We start from the raw sequence: 21,347 nt of genomic DNA on the forward strand, positions 1-21,347 counted from the left end.
CGCATTCTGCCAACACACAACCAAAGCTCCATGGCTGGAAGTAGGGTTCAGCACCCTATCTAGTGGCTTTTGCTGCCAGGTGATGCTGAAAGTAAAGCTCAAAGTGTAGCAGGTGGGCAGGTTAGCAACTTCCCCCAAACACCCTCTCATACATTTGACACCCAGTTTAAGGATGTTAACAAGGTCACAGCCAATGTTCTGTAGCATCAATTGCAGTGGTACTTACTCTTGAGTAAGTGTGCCTAGGATTGCGGCCTAAACCTACCATAAAAATAATCCCAAGTTTCATGCATTGTAAGCCTTCTATTCACTGCTGCAACTACCGTTCCTATCTCCTGCCAGCTGCTCCTCCTGGGCTGAGGACTTCAGGACGAGAGCCCTTGTGGTCTCCCCCAAAGACATGCCCTCTTTACAAGGTGCAAGAGTCACAGGCCCTGGAAGGAAGGGAAATGAAACAGCCTTGATCAGGAGTCCCAGGTGAACAAGAGCTCTCACTGCCTCTTCAAGTGGGCAGCTCTCCGAGTGATCGCCCACTGAGAAGGGTGAGGAAAAGGAGCCAAGACTTTGTGAGGGGATATGCAAAGCTGCTCTCCTGCAGGAGTTATTGGATGAAACAAATCACATGGGCCTAATTCAGACTGGATTCAGGCCTTGTTCGGGGACAGAAGCAGCCTTGGTTGCCCTAAGGGATTTTCAGGGAGTATGGTCCAGTGGCTTTTTCCTCCTTCTATTTGGCTTTTGATACCATCAAGACTGGATCATCTCCATGGGCTGGACCTAGTGGTCACAGTGCTGCAATGCTTCCACTCCCAAAATTTCCAATACGAAGTGGCCCAAAACCAGGATACCATTTTTCAGGGCTGCGTGTGAATCATGTGACTCACATGAGATTGTGCCTCCCCCCAAAAAAGCTTTTATTCAGGGCAGAGATCTTGTGCAGTGCTCCAAAGTGTGCATTTGGGGGAACTGTGTTTTTTAAAAAGCGCTTTTCAGGGGTCTTGTGGGACAGCTAGCTACATGAAATATGCCTCTTTATCCATGTGCTAACTTCTCCAGCAAGTTGTTGTATTTTTTTTATTCTTATCGTTATCATTATTGGACAGCCTTTTAAAATAAAACGGCTGGAAGGCTGAGTTGAGGGGGGGTTTATATAGGTGTTTTTATTGCTGCAGGTTATAAACCCTTGCTAGTTTTAAGTTATGCTTCTCTTTAACAGATACGCTATTTTAATTATTTGTTTTATTGTACAACAGTTTGGGCATTTTGTGGAGAAGAGGCCAACAAGCTTTATATATAAAAAGAGATAAGAAGCTTGGGAAAAGATAGCACTGTCAAATAGAATATTAGCGTCACAGCAGATTTGAAACGAGGGTGAAATGACCCATTTCCTTCTAATACTAATTAGGCTGCTTTAAAAGTACATGATAATTTTTTCTAATTGGCTTCTCCTGACATACTACAAACAACAACACAAAAAAATCAGACAGGCAAAAAAAAATCCACCATTGCTTCCCACTAAAATTAGTATTTCTGCCTTATATACTATACTAAACTGGACATTGTACTTTGCCTGGAGAGACATGACATATTCACTTAGCCGTGGAGCTTTCTATTTATTTATTTATTTATTTCATTAAATATTTCTTCGCTTTTCAGTAGTGATCAATTCTCTGTGCAGATTGTCACTTATAAGCTGATAGGCAGAAGAGACAAACGCCACAACTTATTCCCGAATTATAAGTGGCTCCTAAGGCAAAATATTTCAATGGAAACATTGTTTGAAAATGGTGCCACCGTAACCATAGTGGAAAAGTTGTACAGTTGAAAGATGGTCTCTTAAACAGGCTCCACCTTCTGCATAATCAAAAGGGACAGAGCCAGATGCTGTTGAATTTTCCAGAACAGCAGGTTTTCCCCCTCATCAGTAAAGGTGCTTTGATCATCCTGGAAGGCAGTCTTCTCACCATTCAGGGTCAGATTTTTTTAAAAGAAAAAGGAAAAAAAAACCCTGCAGATTTGTCATTCTATAATTGATGAAGGAAGGCATTATCCATAATTGATTAACACAAATGCTTTGTTGACAAAAGACGTGGGTGGTTAATAAATGGCATATTCAGGCTATTATCTGGATTTTGCTATTTTAGGACAAGCCCCCAAGTCAGTAGCAATCAAATGGCATATAAGGAACCTTAGTGAAAGGCTCACACTCAGTGATTTTAGAGTAGTTGTTTCGTGTCCCAGATAGCTCAGTTGGTTAGAGCGTGGTGCTGATAATGCCAAGGTTGCAGGTTCGATCCCCGTATGGGACAGCTGCATATTCCTGCACTGCAGGGGGTTGGACTAGATGATCCCCAGGGTCCCCCTTCCAACTCTATGATTCCAACTCTATGGTAGGTATGTGGCTAAGAAGCGGGTGCTGCTAGTTCAGCCTGCTTGCTGGGAACAGCACAGAGGCTGCACCTATTGCTTTGATCAATGATCTTCACTTAGAAATCACTAAGGGAAAATGATATGGCCCTATTGATCCTACTTTTTCTCTCAGCAACCTTTGATCACAGGGTATAGACACCTGCCAAACTTGCTCTTCTCATTTTTGACAGGGAGGCCCCGGGGAGGGGTAATGGAGAATTCCCCTTTGTGGGTGCCCTAAAGTGGGGGTCCTTAGAAGCAAAGATCTATTCTAGCCTCCTACTCTGGGTAAATGGAAAAGTGATACAGCTCTGCAAGATGTTGAAGAGCAACTCCCATATTGTGCTCCAAGATACACGTAACTGTGTTCTGGGAGAAAGAGAAAAGGAAAAATAATTTTAAGCTCTCTTGAGCCCAAGGTACTCACTTGTGAAAGATTTCCTACTCCATTTCTGTATGGTTTAACCAGTCTGTGGGCATTAACGCACACTTTTTAAGTATATCCAAAGGTCAGGGATGGTTTTCCGGTTTATTTAGAATCTGTGGAAGTTGGTTTTGCTGTTATGAACAAAACCAAGCTCCCATTCATAACATCTAAAACTATCCTGACAGCTATGCAAAGAGCTGATGGAGGCAGGAGCCCAAGCTAAGGCACATCTGTTACTACAAGACTTGTTTAATCGTTTAGCTCTTAAGTAAAAGAAGCAAGATTTATGCACAACAAGGGAGCCCAGCATTAGGCAGAAAAAATCATCCTGTTTCTACACAAGTGCCTAACTACCAGCCCTACTAAGGTAACCTATTATGAAGGACTTTGGGGCTTGAACGGAGAACCTCCGGGTTCAAGGCTGGGACTGAGGGTATGCAGGTCTACAGACACAGAAGGGAATCGTGTGTGAGCTTCAGCCCCTGTGACTGACAGGCAAGATTAAGCCTCTGGATTAACCTAGGGTAGGTACTGTATGAACCTCTGGCCACCAGACAAATTGGTCCTAATTTGCCCTGTGAGGCCATTTTTGCCAAGCCATGTTCACCTGCCCCACAACTTGACATCATGTAATTTCAGGTGTGGAGCTAAGTATAGTTGATTTAATTCACACTGAAATGAAAACGTATGTGTATTAATGAAGGCTTAAAATGGAAAATGGCTAAATATGTATTTCCCAAGTTTATGATCTGAGATGAGAGGTATGTGCTGAAGAAACACCACAGTATCATAGGGCATAGAGAGACCTGCCTCCTTCTATGGAAAGACCTTTCTAGTGAAATTTTGCAGTAAAGTATTGCTTCTCCATTTGAAGTAAGAATCCTCCTTTCAGAAGGCGAGAGGATATATGCGATTAAAAATTTCAGATTCACATGGTATAATGTACAGGCTAGGGTTGCAATCCCTGGCATACTCAGTTGGAGATATATATCCACCTAAGCATTGTGGGTCCTACTTCTCGCTAAAGAACTGTCGAATGATGCTTTAAGAAAGCAAGCTATGGAAGCTCCTGGTTCAAGACTTACCTGGGACAAAAACTCATTCTCAGCCTTATTAAAGATCCCTAGCACAATCACAGGGTTCCAAGACCAGGAGCAAAGCAAATACGTGTTTCTGAAATGGGCTGAAATCTGGATGCCAGGTGCTGGATAGCTCCATCGGTAGAGCCTGAGACTTAATCTCAGGATTGTGGGTTCAAGCCCCACGTTGGGCCAAAAGATTTGTGCATTGCAAGGGGGTGGACTAGATGACCCTTGTGGTCCCTTCCAACTGTACAATTCTAGGATTGTATGACTCTAGACATAGAGAAGCCCTAGGAGGCAAGTGAGAATCAAAGGGCTTAGCGACACCTCCGTTTGCCGTGCTGCTTTCCCTCGTGGAAACCGGATCTTTAGCGCTGAATCGGAACAAATGGCAATCAGGTTCTCTGCAGCTTGACGCTTGTTCTGATTTAGTGCTAAGGAGCGGGTTTTCCGGAGGGAATCGGCAAAGCCATTTGAACCCGTGCTTTCTAGCCATGGGGCAAACAGGAGTGTGCATGAGCCCAAAGTTTTGTCTGGGGTGTTTAAGTTACAATAGCTCAAGCTGTGGCCAGAAAACATTGAAAAATGTGCACCAGCCCTGTGACATTCCTAAAACTCTAGGTAATTTGAGGTATTTTTAATTATCTTTATATTTCCACAGCTCATCCTTGAGGGGTGTACAAAGTTCTCTCCAGCCCCCTTTTCACCCTCACAACAAAGGTAAGTTAGTCACCAAGTGAGAGTTACACAACTGATTGTGGCTTTGAACCAGGGTCCCCGTCTCCCCACTCTGAATCCCAACACTCTAACCACTACAGCGCACTGGCTGGCATAGGGCTTTCTGTGGAACACAGGGCTGTGAGACTCCTTCTCACCATGCAAGCTGCAGTGCCAATTCAAAGTCACCCATGTAAGTTTTTCAGCTTAGCCTACTGGCATAACCTTGGTCTCCATTGTACTCCAACTGAGTTCAGAATTGATCAGGCTGCCTTTGTTCCCATTTAAGGTGAAAAACATTGTCCTTCTCTTTTATGAAGGATGGAAACAACTTTCGCCAGTCACTCTCCCCCAATTCCACCACACACACACAAAAAACTGCAGCTAAAGACATGGGCAAGTCATTTGGAAGGAGCAAAGTGTCATAAAACATTGAGCATAGGTGAGACGCATGCATGCAGAGATAGAAAGACAGTATAAAGTTTCCTGTGATCGTTTTCTCCTCTTTTTCATCATTCTTTGTAAACCAGAAAATTAATTACCCGGAAAACAATTCTGTGCACTAAAAAGCAGAATAGGTTTAATGTATAATTTATATATGGAAATGCAGCTGTCAACACTGTGACAAATTACTATATAAAAATGTTGCAGTTACATTTTTCGGTGTTAGTGTGCATTATGTTCATCTTCTGCACAAGACAATCTTCATCCTCTTAATGTTGTTTTGGCGCACAGAGCTGAGCTGCATTCTGAACCCCCTACTCCCAACAAATGACAGATCAATCAAACTGAACAGGCTTTTATTTGCACATGGGAGGGAACTGCAAGAATGCAAGAATGCTCTTGAAGGTCTCCCAAAGAGATACCCTTCACACTGTATTTAAAAACAGTGGGTCTTAGACAAGCGAATCAGAGATTATAAAGTCCCAGTGTGAATGGGCCATTTGGGGCACTTCCTACTCTGTGCCTGCAAAACACCTCTGACTGACGTGTGTCTATGCTTCTGACCCCAGACGACTATAGCACACAATTATTTCATAGACTTTGCTTTGTTTACAGGAAAAACTATATAGTTGTTGTTGTTATTGATTTATTATGCAAATACAAAGCAAAGGCAAAGCGTACATACATCTGGCAAAAATAAAGGCAAGAAAAGAAAAACACACACACCTACATACAAACAAAAACAAAACAGGTACAAAAATAAATATGAAATGAAAATGGAACAAATTCAAAGAATATAAATAGTAAAGTAAATAGCTAAGAAAGACATCCCAGGGTGCCATTTCTCTGCTGAGCTACTGGCTTTTCTGGGATGGGTTCCATTTGCAATTATTATTATTATTAATGCCCTGCCCATCTGAGTGGGTTTCCCCAGCCTCCATGACATACCCTACAACATTTCTCCAATGACAATAGGGATGTCCTATTCCATAATAATAATTTTATTATTTATATGCCACTCATCTGACTGGGTTGCCCCAGCTACTCTGGGAGGCTTCCAACTTATATAGAAGCATTAAACTTTTTTTTTTTAAACTTCCCTATACAGGGCTGCCCTCAGATGTCTTCAAAAGCTTGTATAGTTACCTATCTCCTTGACTCAGGGGCCAAATAACTCCATACTGCCCAACATTTCTCCAAGGAAAATAGGGATGCCTTAAGGAAAAGTGGGATATTCAGGATCAAATCAGAAACTGGGACAGCTTCTGTAAATCCAGGACTGTCCCTGGAAAATAGGGACACTTGGAGGGTGTGCCATGAAACAATGCAGGCATAGGCAAACTTGGTCCTCAAGATGTTTTGAGACTACAATTCCCATCATCTCTGACCACTGGTCCTGTTAGCTGGGGATGATGGTAGTCCCAAAACATCTGGAGGGCCAAGTTTGCCTATGCCTGAATTAATGTATAATCATGTCCTCATGAGGCATTCAGAGGACAATTTAGAGAGGGAGGGCATTGCTCAGCACCCCAATCTAGCCCATTCACACCCCAGTAGGGGGACTGGTGGTGCCAGTAGGCCCTACATTTCTGCTCTGCTAGTTTTACACACTGTTAAGCATTATACAGAAACAATGAGTCTATGGATTGCGTGTGCAAGTTGAAAGGCACAAATCCCCACGCATAAAGAGAAACAAAGAGTCGTGCTTAGTCCATAGAGGAGAAAAAATTCAGAGCTGACTTAATCCCCCTTCATTTCAATGTGACTGAACTGCAACTACCGTATTCTGCACTGGAGCCATTGTGACTCATTGGGCAGAGTTCTAGGCCTTACCTTGGAATGCTTAGGTTCAAGACCAATACACCTGGCAGTTGCCTGGGTGAGGTCTCAGTTTCCATCTTCTTGAGATATCCTTCACAGGGCAACTGCCAGAGCAGACAATATGAGGAATACACAGACATTGAGACATTCAACTCCCCACAGAAATGACTGGTGATCAGAAAAGCTGTCAAATCTTACTCTGCTTGAGTCTCGCTGTCCTTTGCAGCCCAGCCGCCTCTCCCTCCTGTGTGTCTTCCTCTCTCTCCCTCCATCGCCTGACCTGCTCTTCCCTCATCTTGTAGAAGAGGACATGCTTCTGTTCTTCATTCAGTTCGGCCAGTAACTCCGGGTCAATGTACATATCCCGCAAAATTTGCTGCAGCATGGCAATCCGGTCAAGAAAGCAACGCGTGTGCAGTGGCCAGGTGGAAAAGACAAAATTCAAAACCGAAGGAAAAATACCCTGTCCAGTCCAGCCAACTTAACGCTTTTAGCACTTCCTCAAAAACAACTGAGAGGGATTGGGTTCTCTTTCATGCTCCGATCGCTTTCCGTTAATCGCCACAATAATAATAGCTTGTGTCACCTATCAACAGGTGTCCAATGGGGGAGAGAGAGAGATGGAACAGAGGTGTCCAATGGGGGGGAGAGAGAGAGATGGAACAGAGAGATTGGCAGGGCGAAGGCGTACAAACAAGGATGAGCCACTTGGATGGTATTAAAAGGCTCCCCAAAAGGGGAAAGAGGATAACTCCTGACAGCTGCCACTTAAATACCTGGAAACAGTTCAGTATTTTACAAAACTGATCCGATTATGGCACAGTGTCCCAGGTTTCTTGCTTCTCATTTCCACGGTGGTGTGTTCCCCTTGATGTAGTGCTGGGGATTTGTGCCTCGGGGTTTATTTTTAAATCTATGATGTCATGGTGAAAAGTAACAACTACACCGGTGATATCTATGTCATTCCAGCGCCTTTTGGGAACTGATCCCTTCCGATAAAAGGCAACACACGTTTACACATTATCTCTAGCGCTGCTTACTCTCCCCGGTCGCTGGAGCACACACCACCACCTGGCTCTGTCTAGGGTCATGTTTACTTACTGCCACCAGACATGGTGATTCAGCACTAACGGATTAAAAAGTTTTTTAAGGGGTTTTTCCCCTCTCTCAAACTTGCAGAAAGGAATGGAAGAGCAGCCCAAAGCTGTCAGGAGGAAAACTTGCAAGGCAGCTAATTAATATTAATTAAGCCAAAGCCTGGCCTTGGCAGTTCAAGCACACTGCGTTAACCCTCCTGCCATCGGTGTGTTTTCCATTCTGCAGTGGGAAGATAGAGACGAGATTGCTTTTTAAGCAAATGGTGACCTTTTGCTGTTTACTGGCATTTTCCTGCTCTCCGTGAAATACTATTGTTAGCTCCTCGGGGTTTCTATTACAATAATTTATATGCAACTAATCAGTCCAGCCTCTAAGGTCTAAGATGTGTAATAATAGATTTTAAAGCATAATAGACGATGGTAAAATTCTGTTAAAATCCCATTTGAAACAGCTAAATGCATAACAAAACTGCCAACCAGTTGAACTCAGGCCACCAAAAGGCCATGGAGATGTTAATAGTCTAACAAGATGCTCAGGCCTCTTTGAATTATTCAGATATCATCAAAATAGTTTTGTAAGACATCTACTCTTTTTTCCCCTTGCTTTTTAGAAAAGATAACTATTTTTTGGATCATCAGAATGTAAGAGTCCTGCTGGATTAGAGCAAAAGGTCAAGCAGGATGCTAAGGGAAGGCAGTCTCTCTGGAACATCAAGAGAACCATTAATTCAAAAGGCTACATGACCTTAACATTAGCTTTCTGACTTCAGATCTTCATCGGCTGAGAGTCACATCCTTGGCCAACTTGTATCGGATTCCTCTATGCCTGTCTTAGGTGGAGTGACACCTTAACCACATCATAGCATTTAGACTGGAACAATTCCAGTGCCTCTAAGGAAGGTATCGTCATACTCGAGAGAACCGAGTCATATAAAAACAGGCTTTTCACAATAAAACCTAAAAGAACCATTAAAAAACAGCCTGATGAATACCAAGCGTGCTGAGTAGCCACAGAAAGTTGGGGATAAGAAGCAAATGGATGTTTTGTAGCCCCTTATAGTTTATACTACCCCAGAGGAGGACTTAGCTGGCTAGCTAGTACTCTGAATAGGAACATTTCTCTTAGAAGGCAAGAATACATTTTGTTGCAAGTCTCGGTTGTAATCCAACTTCCATCTACAGTGAAATCCACATCATACATCCAAAGCACATGAATTCCCCCAAAGAATCCTGGGAGCTGTAGTTTACCCTTACAGAGCTGCAATTCCCAGCAATTACAGTTCCCAGGATTTTTGGGTGAAGCTTCGTGCTCTACATGTATGACATGAATGTGACCTAAAAACCTCTGCTCCATTTTCAGCTAAAGAAAACTGCGAAGTGCAGCTATTTCCACCCATAAACTGACCAAAATATCTGCCATAGGCAACACAATACACAGAGCAGTGATATAATAACAAAATGCAAATTCACACAAAAATACAGTGGTACCTCGGGTTACATGTGCTTCAGGTTGCATACGCTTCGGATTACAGACTCCGCTAACCCAGAAATAGTAGCTCGGGTCAAGAACTTTGCTTCAGGATGAGAACAGAAATCATGCGGCGGTGGCGCGGCGGCAGCAGGAGGCCCCATTAACTAAAGTGGTGCTTCAGGTTAAGAACAGTTTCAGGTTAAGAACAGACCTCCAGAACGAATTAAGTACGTAACGAGAGGTACCACTGTATTGCATTTTGCTATCACATCACTACCCTTTGTATTACAGTTGCCCTTGGTGAAATATTTTTGTGTGTGACTTTTTGCATAGGCAACATAAGGCATTGTGGAAAGAGTTTCCCCTCTGTTCTTTGTTCCCACAACTCGGCATTCATACGCATATATTGCTGCTGGACTTGGAGGTTCCATTTAACTATCATAGCTGGTAGCTGCTGATAGAACTATCCCCCATAATGGAAGGTTTCCAAGCTTCTCACATATCTTTTCCCCAACGTCAGTGAGAATGATGTAAATCAAACAACTTGTTTGTTTTAAGAGGTGGACATTTACTGATCATGATTCAAGGTAACAGAAAAGGGCAAAATTCTCTAAATGATTATTCTGGTGTCAGGGAACTGACATCAGAGGCACGGGAGAAGGAGAGGGTCTCTGATTCTGCAGGAAAAGGCCCCAGCGCTAGGGGGAGACTCAGCTGGGAAGAAGGGGAAGGGAATAAGTGTAACACCAGGGATCCAGGAGAGCAACGGGACCAGGAGGTGCAGGGGCTCCAGGACTCTTCGCTGGAAGTTAGTGAGGAGAGCCCAGGCACCCCGCTACCCATGCCCACCCTGCGCAGGAGACTCCCGCGCAGTGAGAGGCGGAGATGCTTGGGCGTCAAACAGCTCTTATGTTGGCAGCGCTTTAAGAAACGCCCACAGACAGATTCTACGAGTGATTAAGGGCAGCCACGCTGAGATGGGCTGTGCAGTCCGAAGGGTTTAACCAGGCAATCTAATGCCCAAATGGGGCAGGATTACGCCCGAGTAACTCCCAACCACTACATCTGGTCAAGGTCTTTCTTTTTTCTTTTTGGCAGAAGCTTCCTTGGCAAAGCTCTACAGTCAGTTTACACCACCAAGAAAGCTTTGTGTTAATTATCAGAGCAGTTCAGCATCGGAATGAGTGGATCACTCTCTGCCAGGTTCACGGGTGTTCATTTGTAATTCTGTCCTATTCCATTTCTGCTTTAATCTGTTATTTTCTTTATATAAAAAAACCTCATAAAATATTTTGAAAATTTGTATTTACAGTTGCTGACAAAATATACATTTCTAAACAAATTTTCTCTCAAATTATGCATTTCTAAAATTGATTTTTCCTAGAATATACATTATTATAGGCATTTTGGTACATTTCATAGAATCATAGAATTGTAGTACTAGAAGAGACCCCAAGGGTTATCTAGTCCTGTAATGCAAGAATCTCAACTAAAGCATCCATGACAGATGGCCATCCAACTTCTGCTTAAAAACCTCCAAGGAAGGAGAGTCCACCACCTCTTGAAGGAGTCCATGCCACTGTCAACAGCTTTTGCTGTCAGAAAGTTCTTGCTGGTGTTTAGTCTCCTATTTTGTAATGCAAAGCCATTGGTCTGGTCCCTACTATCTAGAGGAGAAAACAAGCTTTCTCCATCTTCCATGTGACACCCTTCAGAAACTTGAAGATGGTTATCATATCTCTTCAGTCATCTATTTTCCAGGCTAAACATACCCAGCTCCTTCAACAGTTCCTTTTTTTTTTTTATAAAATTTTTATTGGTTTTACAGAATTTTTTAAGAACAAACAAACACTTAAAAAGACATACAAACACGTATAATTTCATAACATTTTTTCATAAACCTCTTTTCCAGGACTCACCCATACCCCCCCTTTCTGCATCCCAATGTCCAAAGTTTTATAGCAACTCCCAATTGTTGCTTTCCACCCTCTGTCATCTTAGTCTTTTCTTTATTCTGACCTTATATCACTGTATCCCTTTATTCCTGAAAACCACAACATTCTAACATTCATGAAGTTTATAATGGTCCTTAAGATAACTTTTGAATTTTCTCCATTCTTCTTCCGCCGTCTCTTTTCCCTGGTCACGAATTCTGCCTGTCATCTCAGCCAATGTCATGTAGTCCATCACCTTCGTCTGCCATTCTTCCAGAGTGGGTAGATCTTGTGTCTTCCAATACTTTGCGATGAGTATTCTTGCTGCTGTTGTAGCATACATAAAAAAAGTTCTATCCCTTTTTGACACCAAATGGCTGGCAATGCCCAAGAGGAAGGCCTCTGGTTTTTTCAAGAAAGTACATTTAAGTACCTTTTTCATTTCATTATAAATCATTTCCCAGAAGGCCTTAATCTTCGGGCATGTCCACCAAAGGTGATAAAAGGTACCTTCAGTCTCTTTACATTTCCAACACTTATTATCAGGCAAATGATAAATTTTTGCCAGCTTGACTGGGGTCATGTACCACCTGTAAACCATTTTCATAATGTTTTCCTTTAAGGCATTACATGCCGTAAATTTGATACCAGTGTTCCATAACCATTCCCAGTCAGCAGACATAATGTTATGACCAATGTCCTGTACCCATTTTATCATAGCCGATTTAACTGTTTCATCTTGTGTATGAAACAGTTCATTTCCATTTCAGCAGCAAGTTATACATTCTTGATAAGTTCTTAGTATTGGGTTCTAACAATTCAGTCTCTAATTTTGATTTTTCCACCTGAAAGCCAATTTTCCTATCCTGTTTGAAAACAGCTCCTTCAACAGTTCCTCATAGGGCTTTGTTTGCAGATCCTTGAGCATCTTGGTCACCCAGAACTGGACACAGTACTTCAGCTGTGGTCTCACCAAGGCAGAATAGAGCAGTACTATTACTTCCCATGTTTGGAACACTAGACTTCTGTAGACACTCTCTGCTTCTAATGCTCATTGGCAGCATGAGGGATAGATATAAGATATATGTTCAGAAATACAGTAAAGGTTCGCTATCTATGCTAGCATTCGATTGATGTTGGAGAGAAATTGAGTTGAGTAATAAGATTAAGGGTACATATTGATAAAATGTAAAGAAATATACAATAATAATTGTACATTCATTTGTAAAAAAGGAATATACAACGTGATTGACAGGAAGTCTGTAGTGTTGGTACATATATGATTTTGGAATAGTTTTTCTCTTTTTTTCTCCCCCCCCCCCTTCTTTAGGTATATATATTTTGTATATAAATTTTGTATACATGTTGAAATTCATATTATAATAAGTCATGTAATGTAATATGACAATGTATACATATGTAACACAAGAATGTTAATTAAAAAAATGCTCATTGGCAGCATGAAGACACCCATTGGCAGAGTATTTTCTTCTTTTTATTTGCAAACTTACATGCATGCCTATTTTCGTACAGTTTATTCCAGTTTGCTTGTGGGCAGCAAAGTCCCTGTTGGCTCCTCTTGCACATCAACTCCATTGAGTGGAGTAGAATTTGGGGAGACTCACAACAACCTCTCTGCTTGAGACTGGTGATGACTTCCTTGAACAGGGGAGCTCCATGGGTTGTTCCCACAGCCAGCTCCATTGACAGGAATTGGAGGGGTGTAAAGAGAGAAGATAAAAGAAAGAAACATCTTCCCTTCTTGCCCCACACCTCTCCCTTTGATTTTTTTTTATGGTACATGCTTGTCTGAGATGAATTCAACAGAATGATTTTAGGTTAGTTGTGGAGATTACAATAGGGATTGGATGAGCTATCCTAATGTCACAGGTTGGAAAAGTAGGCAGAAGTGTATCCAGCTATCATTGCCTGGACTGCTTAATCCTACAGAAAAGCAAGGCAGGAAGAATCAACAGAAGAAGCAGAGGTCTCTAGGGAAAGAGAGTGGTCTGCAAAATTGCAGCAGCCTAGATTAGAAAATTAAAAGGAAGATCTACAGAGCTGCTGTCAGGGCAATTGGTTGGGGTAGAATGAATAGGATGGGGCCACCAAACATGACAGGACTGACCTACCACACAGCAGGAGGATGGGTCCCTCCAAGACTATTAAATGCAGTGTCTGAAATTAACTAAGCACAAAACTGGAAAATAATTTCAGAGGAAAGAAGGAAAGCTAAGAGAGAGTGGGGGCAGAAAAGAGACCCGCACAAGCCTAGGGATCTGTAGAAGGGATGAAAGATGAAGCTCACATATTGATTTGAAATAGCCAGCCAAATCTTTGACTTAAAGGTCTCTTGTTACCTGCTGCTTTAATGTTGTCACTCAGCATTTGGTAAACTTGGTGTCTAGGCCTTTGCCTTATAATTCCCCTTTCTTCAAATAAGAGCAGAATTGTTGTTTTCTAGAGCAAAGTTCAGAATGTATTACTATGCGCGTGGTTGCTATCACTGCATAGCACATGAAGTTTTGTCGGACCAGCTCTTTATATACCACTTTCACAGACTGAAGGCTAAGCTCTTGGGACTCTGTCCATATACAAAAATTACCTATTGAATTCAGGAAATAGTGTACAGGTGCCCTGTTTATGTCTGACAGTCAAATGTTAGAGAAGCCTGGATAAATCCTCTAAACTATTGTGCTTTTGTAATAAATTACTATTATTATTAAGCAGATATTTTGCATATAGATGAACAACACAGCCTTCAAGCTGGACACAGCATAGTTGTACAGCGAAGTGCAACTGTCTCAAGTGAAAGTTGGTGTAACATAGCAACTGAAGGTATGCGTGTCAGCTCGCTCTTATCAGGCAAGAAGCCACTAGGCAGCCTTAGATAGTAAAGCTTGTAAATGTCATTGGAGAAGATTTATGTTACAGGATCTTCAAGCACAGGGGTGGGGCGTTAGCATCTCCAAGACACAAAATAGCTACCTAACCAATATATTCTCCAGGTCATCCAAAAGTCAATGGGTCAGATCTAGACTAAGTTAGGTGCAACAGGACAACCTAGTTATGACTTGTGCTTTGAAATCCATGGAATCTCAGTGCAACTAAATTAGTCTGGATTCAACCCAATGTATTGGTGACCCTCAGCAGGGACAGCTTGCCCAATGGGGCGCAGCCAAAGCAGTAGCCACTCAGCAGCTGTGTCACTGCCACTTACTGGGAGAGGAAAGGGGAAGATGGTGGCCAAGTTGGGGTTGCATGGGCAGACTGGTGGTGCCAATCCAGTGCTCCCAATGGGAAGCCCACACAGCTCCATTGTTGCTGCTGTCTCACCCCTCTCCTAAGTGCTAATGTCGTTGCTGCCTGGAGATTATTGATGTGGCTTCACCACTCTGAGAAAGTGGCTTCTGAGCCCTCTCTAAAGATCACCTGGGAGCCATTGTAGAATCGCAGGCAGATTCTACCTACTGTGAACTTTCATGTAGTTTATTTGTTGGTGACACAGACTTCTGTAGATATGAATAAAAGGAAGAAGAAGAAGCTTTGAAGACAGCATACTCTGAGCTCTACCTTTAGCCAAGGAATCCTTGGAAGTCTCCTCCTGCCATCCAGCTTACAAATACCATGGCAAGTGAGAGATCAACCTGGCCCCATTCAATGGGAGGAGCTGTCTTGATTCCAAAAGCCCCCTTCCTTGTCTTGATTCCAAGAACACTTGACTTCAACTGCCAGTTGCCCACCTCTGGAACAGCACCAACTGCTATTAAAGCCACCAACTGCTCTTCAAGCAAGAACATCACGAGGGAAATTGAGCCTGGATGCAACTGGACATTAACTCCCATGTAACTCACCATTTTGTTCTGGCCTTGAAGGACTGACCACTCTCCTCTACCTCTTCACTTCCTTTGTGTCTCTTTATATAACCCTTATGGCAGTACCCTTCTCTCTTTCAATTGATGAGAGTCAATTTCAGAGGCTGCCATTGTCTGAAAAGTAGGATAAAAATATAGTATTTTTTTATTTGCTTTTCATAACAAGCCGAAGAAGAAGAAGAAGAAGAAGAAGAAGAAGAAGAAGAAGAAGAAGACCTCAATTCCCATTTTACATATGAGCACAACTGATGCTTAGGGAAAATAACTTCTACAAGATGACACTTCTGGACATCAGGTCAATGCCCTAACCAATTGATTGTGCTGACTTTTATCACAACTCCTTACTTGGCAAGGTACTTGAGTTGCCAATGTAGTTTTATCCTCATATCTCCAGATCATTCACCCAGCAAAAGGTTAGTATCTCATGTTCAGTTGCCTTTAACCTTGAGATATAGATAGACCAACAGACAGACAGATACATTCTATTTCCTTCCTATTGCTTTGAAAATTGTATGGGGGGGGGTCTGGGGTCCATAGCTTTCATCAGATTTTCAAAGGTTCCTGTGAGCCAATAACAGGTTAAGAAGCACTACTTTAACTGGTAATCTACCTTATTCGCTCACCTTGATTTTATATTTTCACATAACTTCCTTTCTCTAAACTAAACAGCTCTCTGGCTAAAACGCAAGAATGCTGAAGCAGCACAAAAAGAATTTTATTCAGAGTTTATGACATAGCCAAAGCCCACCTCGGCTGTGACATTTATATAAAAACAGTCAGGTACTGCATATGTGGAAAGGAAGATGAAGGGGAGACCTTCTGAAATAGAGAGGATGTTAGAAATAAAAATCTCAATCCTAGACCAAGTACATGACATATACAAGATCATGACATTTTATTCTGGATTAATTGGCCTGGAATTACTACCACTGCTGTATTTACAATTAGTAATCTGTATTAAAATTGTAACCCCACATATTGTAGTATTTTGCCATTTTAGGGAATTAGGCAGTTAGCCTAGCTATGGTACTGAATTTTCAGAATTCAGGATTTTCAGAGGTTTTCCTTCTTAAAGCTTGCTCTTTTTGCAGGCGGGGGGGGGGGGAATTAAACCTTTGTCAAACCTTCTGAAATTGTCAATGTTTGAATTGATACCTCTTGGTGTCATTTTTAGGCAACAGTTCTCATTCGGTTCTATGTTTATCATGGGGTGTACAAGTCACTCAGGTACTAGATACCAGCTGGATGTCATTATGTTATCACACTGACATATCCTGTACTGACGGGGTGAATCAGATGCCAATGGGAAGCCTGCAAACAGGACATCACTGAGGATGAGTAAATAATTTTTTTAAAAAATCACATGGTAGAACCAATCACATATCATACAAAAAGGGTGATGTCATGACAATACTGACTATAGCAGGCATAGGCAAACACGACCCTCCAGATGTTTTGGGACTACAACTCCCATCATCCCTAGCTAACAGGACCTGTGGTCAGGGATGATGGGAAATGTAGTCTCAAAACATCTGGAGAGCTGAGTTTGCCTATGCCTGGACTATAGGACAATGCAATTGAAATATTTACTGACAGTGAGCAACTATTCTAACCAGAATTCTGAGAAACAAAAATGAAGAGAGTACTGACTTAACTAGTGCTAATTGTGAGTACTGACTTAACTAGTGCTAATTATGCCAGTTTGGTCTCAGATTGGTTTAAATTCTGCACCCTACATCAGGGGTAGGGAAATGGCCTTCAAGAATTTCTAGAGTGGCCCACCAGCCCTCTACCCAATTTATCAGTGGCATCAGTTGCAGTATCAGCAACAGCAATTGTAAAACACCCTTGGATGAAGCAGCGGTATATAAATTTAACAAATAAAATAACATGGGTGGTGAGGAATGTACCTGAGAACTTTGGATTCAAATAAAAGAACTCTATTTAAATAGATGCACTCAATTTATACACAGTGGTGCCTCACAAGACGAAATTAATCCGTTCCGCGAGTCTCTTCATCTAGCGGTTTTTTCGGCTTGCGAAGCAACCCTATTAGCGGCTTAGCGCTATTAGCAGTTTAGCAGCTATTAAAGGCTTAGCGGATTAGCGGCTAAAAGGCTATTAGTGGCTTAGCAGCTTAGAAAAAGGGGGCGGAAAGAAAAAAAATCAGAACACTCGCAAGACGTTTTCATCTTGCAAAGGAAGCCCATAGGGAAAATCGTCTTGCGAAGCAGCTCAAAAACGAAAAACCCTTTCGTCTAGCGGGTTTTCCGTCTTGCGAGGCATTCGTCTTGCGGGGCACCACTGTAAACAGTGTAGTCCAAAGAAAAATACTCCACAATGTATATTTTGGATTTCTACCATCTTTATGTAACTTCCAAGCTATCGCTAACCTTGAGGAGGTATGTACTTCCAAATGCATCACTATTTGAAACAATAAAACGCTCTGAGCAATTTTTCTCAGTGTTCTCTCTAGCAAAGAACCACCCACCTGCCAGATAAACAGATTGGCTTTAGAAAGCCAGGTGGGCAAAGTGGTATCAGCAGTGCTGGTGTATATAGAGTGGCATTCAACTCAGTTTTACTCAGTGTAAACCCCTTGAAATTAATGGACTTAATGTAGCCGTGGCCATTAATTTCAATGGGTCCACTTTGAATAAAACTTAGTTGAGTCCCCCCTTCAGAAAGGTTCGCCGTGGAGGGGTGCCATCATTGCAGCCCTTGGAACATGACAGCTGTTGCTGCCTACCTGCCATTACCAGGTAAGGAAAGGGGCACCAAGGTGGGAGGCCCACCTGAGAATCCACTCACACCCAGAAACAGACCTGTTCTGGTGAATAATAGGTCCCACGATCCTCTGCATTTCACAGGGGCTCCTTAACAGACAAGGTCGAAAGAGTTCCTTGCAGGTAGAAACAGGTGGGTGGTGAATAAACCCTAATGCACAGCTAGGTTCAGATGGGGTGGGGTGTCTGATCACTACAGCACAAGCATCTAGTGAATTCTGGTTCCCAGGCTTTCCTACCATGGCCAAAAAGCTGTTGCATACACTTCAGTATAAAGCTTCACATCTCTCTCAAGTATACTAATTGCCCAGGCTGAAGTGGCAATACAGATGTAGAGCATCATCGGCTGCAAAAAGGGCGCCCAGATTTTTCCCACAAAGGGCTTCCAACACGTGGCCAGGAAAAAAGCAAGCAAAATGTAAAACAGAAATGGGCTCTCATAAAAAGCACACTCTGAATATATAAATGCAGCAATGAAACTGCTAGCACATTTGCAAAGCAAAGCAGGGTCTGGTACGATTTCAAATTGTATGGGAGACCTCATGTTGAGATACCTGCAATGCAGGGGGCTGGACTGGATGACCCTCACGATCCCTTCCAACTCTACAATGCGATGATGCCATGAGAAAGGGAGGGAAAACACAAGCTTTTGTCTAATTAAATTTCAAAGTATAAGTATGAGTCAACCGGCTAGCTAAACCATGTTAAGGCATAACAAAAGTCATATTATCTCTTGATTATGCACCCATAAATACTGTTTGTATGTGTGCACAGCATTTATTATTTTGTGAACCTTGGAAACATAATGGTTGTGTCACCATAGACCATGGAATCTGGGATCAAGCAGTGGGAGAAGCAAACTGACAGCCTGAGAAAGGGGTGAGGGCGACAATGTTTTATTTGTGGCTGTCTTCCCACGCAGAGAAGCGTCAATGAGAAAAGAAAATGCAAGCGAACACTCACCCAAACAAATCTTCCCTGCCTCCGATCTACCCAAACGCTACTGTCAATTCTTAAAAATGGAATACCGAAACCCTGTTTTCTCCCCACCCTGCTTTAATTATGGATGGTTTGTTTGTCTCCTTTCATTTTCTATTTCGTTTCCCCTTTCAAAGGACATAGTTAAGTCTATGGTGCCCTCTCATGGCCAGCCCACATGGTGCTTTCAAATAGGGGGAAGGGAGAGTCTTGCTAACTATGGCTCCACTTATCTGCTGTAAACTGCCTTGGAAAGTGTGATTGCATACCCTCCAATGCCTTGAAGACAAAATCCAGGATGCCATCTTTCTGGGCACCATCTTCCCATTTTTATCACGAGAGCACGGCAGCCATCTTGGGTGCCATTATCTTGTGCAGTTATGCGCCGTGGCCTCTTCCCCCCCCCCCCCGAAAAAGTGCTTTTCCAGGCACAGTGCCACAAAACACACATTTTGGGTGTACCATGCAGCATTGCAACCCAAAAATAACGCTTTTTATGGGGGAAAGCGTGCTACAAAATCGTGTGAGATCAGGGCAACTAAAATGGCTGCCATTCTTTCACGATAAAAAACGGAATGTCCTGGTTTTTCTGGAACATTTGCAGGGGATGTGATTGTGAAAGGATGAGTGTCAATATTGTAAGTGAACTAATGTACAGCGATATTCCCAATTACAATGCCACAATGTAAGCTAAAGCGAGTGGCACCTTCCTGATGTAGGGGTTCAGCCTACTAGAAAGACTGTTGTTGTTGTTTAGTCGTGTCCGACTCTTCATGACTCCATGGACTAGAGCATGCCAGGTAACTCCTGTCTTCCACGGCCTCCCGCAGTTTGGTCAAACTCATGCTGGTAGCTTCGAGAACACTATCCAACCATCTCGTCCTCTGTCATCCCCTTCTACGTATGTTTTCTGAGGTATAAATTCCATGGGGTTCTACTGGTCTTGCTCCCTACTGAGTGCACTTAAGATTGCAGTGCCTTAAAATCCACAATAATTTGGTATGGTTAAAGTTATCTGGTTGTATGAATGAAATTTATTACTGTCCCAGACCAGGTTCACATACCGTACTAAGCAAACATGAAGCCCAATAGAATTAAGTTTGAATTAACAATCGAATATGACAATAAACCATATGAATATGACAGCCATTAGAAATGTGGTTTAGGTCTTAGTCTCTAAAATATTATCTAGAGTTTGCACCTGAGGCCTTCGTCTTTGTAACAGCACAGCTTGTTCCCTGAGTTTTATCTGGTTGTGGTGGAAAACAGCTCCTTCCTCTTGGCATTTTTGAAATCAGCCATATATATACTGTATATAATTTTGGGATTTGTTGGTGTATCAGCACAAAAACGGAAGTGGAAATAAAATATCTGACTGTCACGTGAGCTTGGAATGGTCAGAGCAGCAGTGGGAGCAGCAGTACTCAGTTTTACAGATGGAAAAGAATTGGAGGGATGAAAGGAAGGCAGTTCACACCCAGGGAAGATATTGGCATGGCATGAGTGGCAAGTGTGATTGCCATGTTATTTTGGAGCAAGCGCCAGAGATGCTGTGCTGCATCCCTGAATAATCAAACCCAGGAGGAGTGACTCTACATCTGGGAACTGGGGAGGGAGAGGAAGGCATCAGGCTCAGTTTTGTCACTAGCTGCTGATATAATGGAGGTGGGAGAGACACTACAGCATCGTGCCGGTGTGAGATACAGCTCTGGCACCAAACAGAGCCCACATCACTTCCATGGCTAGTTGTCTGCCAAGGTCGGTGTTTGGGGTTGAGTGCCTTGAATGGGAAATCAGACTACGTTAGTGTCTGGTCCCGGGGGCTAACCAAGAGGCGAGGTCCGAGTCCAGTCTGCGGTATGGAGGCTGTCTGTCAAAGCTGTAGCTGGGTCCAAGGCGGGGAGTCGGGTGAGGTCGGGAACTCTGGCAGAAGAGCAGGTCAGGGTGCAGGCAGGAACAGGCTAGCAACAACGTTGCTCCCGCAACCTGGGACTGGGGCTGACTGGCTTTTATCTGCCCTGAGGCATAGGGCAGCCCCGGTCCACAGGTGACTCGCCTCTCCTGGCCTGGAGGCGAGCACTCCTCCTGCAGGAACTTAGTTCCCTCCGCCTCTCTGCCCTGAGCCTCTGCAGTACAGGAGAGGCTGGAGGGTTACTAGACCCAGAGGCAACCTCATCTTCCCCTGACGGGGCCGAGAGTGGAGCACCTGCAGGCAATGAGTCCTCCATCACCTCTGGGGCTAGAGCAGACTCAGCTGGTGCCTGCACCTGAGGATCCAGCACAGGTGAGGACACTTCAGGCTCAGG

At 43.0% G+C, this 21,347-nt stretch overlaps 1 protein-coding gene and 2 long non-coding RNA genes across 6 annotated transcripts in view; 2 read left to right on the forward strand and 1 right to left on the reverse strand.

Moving 5' to 3' along the window:
* LOC309532376 overlaps positions 1 to 4,621 on the forward strand; it is a 31,291-nt gene extending 26,670 nt beyond the window's left edge. The window contains exon 3 of one of the 2 annotated variants that reach the window (XR_014219828.1): positions 4,580 to 4,621. This is a non-coding gene — a long non-coding RNA (uncharacterized lncRNA). Of the gene's footprint in view, positions 1 to 361; positions 1,050 to 4,579 lie in introns of those variants that run through there. The other variant, XR_014219829.1, reaches the window with a different exon arrangement.
* SH2D4B (SH2 domain containing 4B) overlaps positions 1 to 13,986 on the reverse strand; it is a 93,555-nt gene extending 79,569 nt beyond the window's left edge. For 2 of the 3 annotated variants that reach the window (XM_082222476.1, XM_082222480.1), the window contains exon 1: positions 7,099 to 7,407. In XM_082222476.1, the coding sequence (XP_082078602.1) occupies positions 7,099 to 7,285 (187 nt within the window). In that variant the 5' untranslated portion in view covers positions 7,286 to 7,407. Of the gene's footprint in view, positions 1 to 7,098; positions 7,408 to 13,762 lie in introns of those variants that run through there. The other variant, XM_082222477.1, reaches the window with a different exon arrangement.
* Positions 7,412 to 7,717, forward strand: LOC309532310. Its single transcript, XR_014219731.1, has 2 exons — positions 7,412 to 7,531; positions 7,569 to 7,717. It is a non-coding gene; the product is annotated as an uncharacterized lncRNA (long non-coding RNA).
* Positions 13,987 to 21,347: the final 7,361 nt, after the last annotated feature.

The sequence above is a fragment of the Podarcis vaucheri genome (assembly GCF_965113315.1).
Source record: "Podarcis vaucheri genome assembly, chromosome: 5".
NCBI classification, from domain to species: domain Eukaryota; kingdom Metazoa; phylum Chordata; class Lepidosauria; order Squamata; family Lacertidae; genus Podarcis; species Podarcis vaucheri.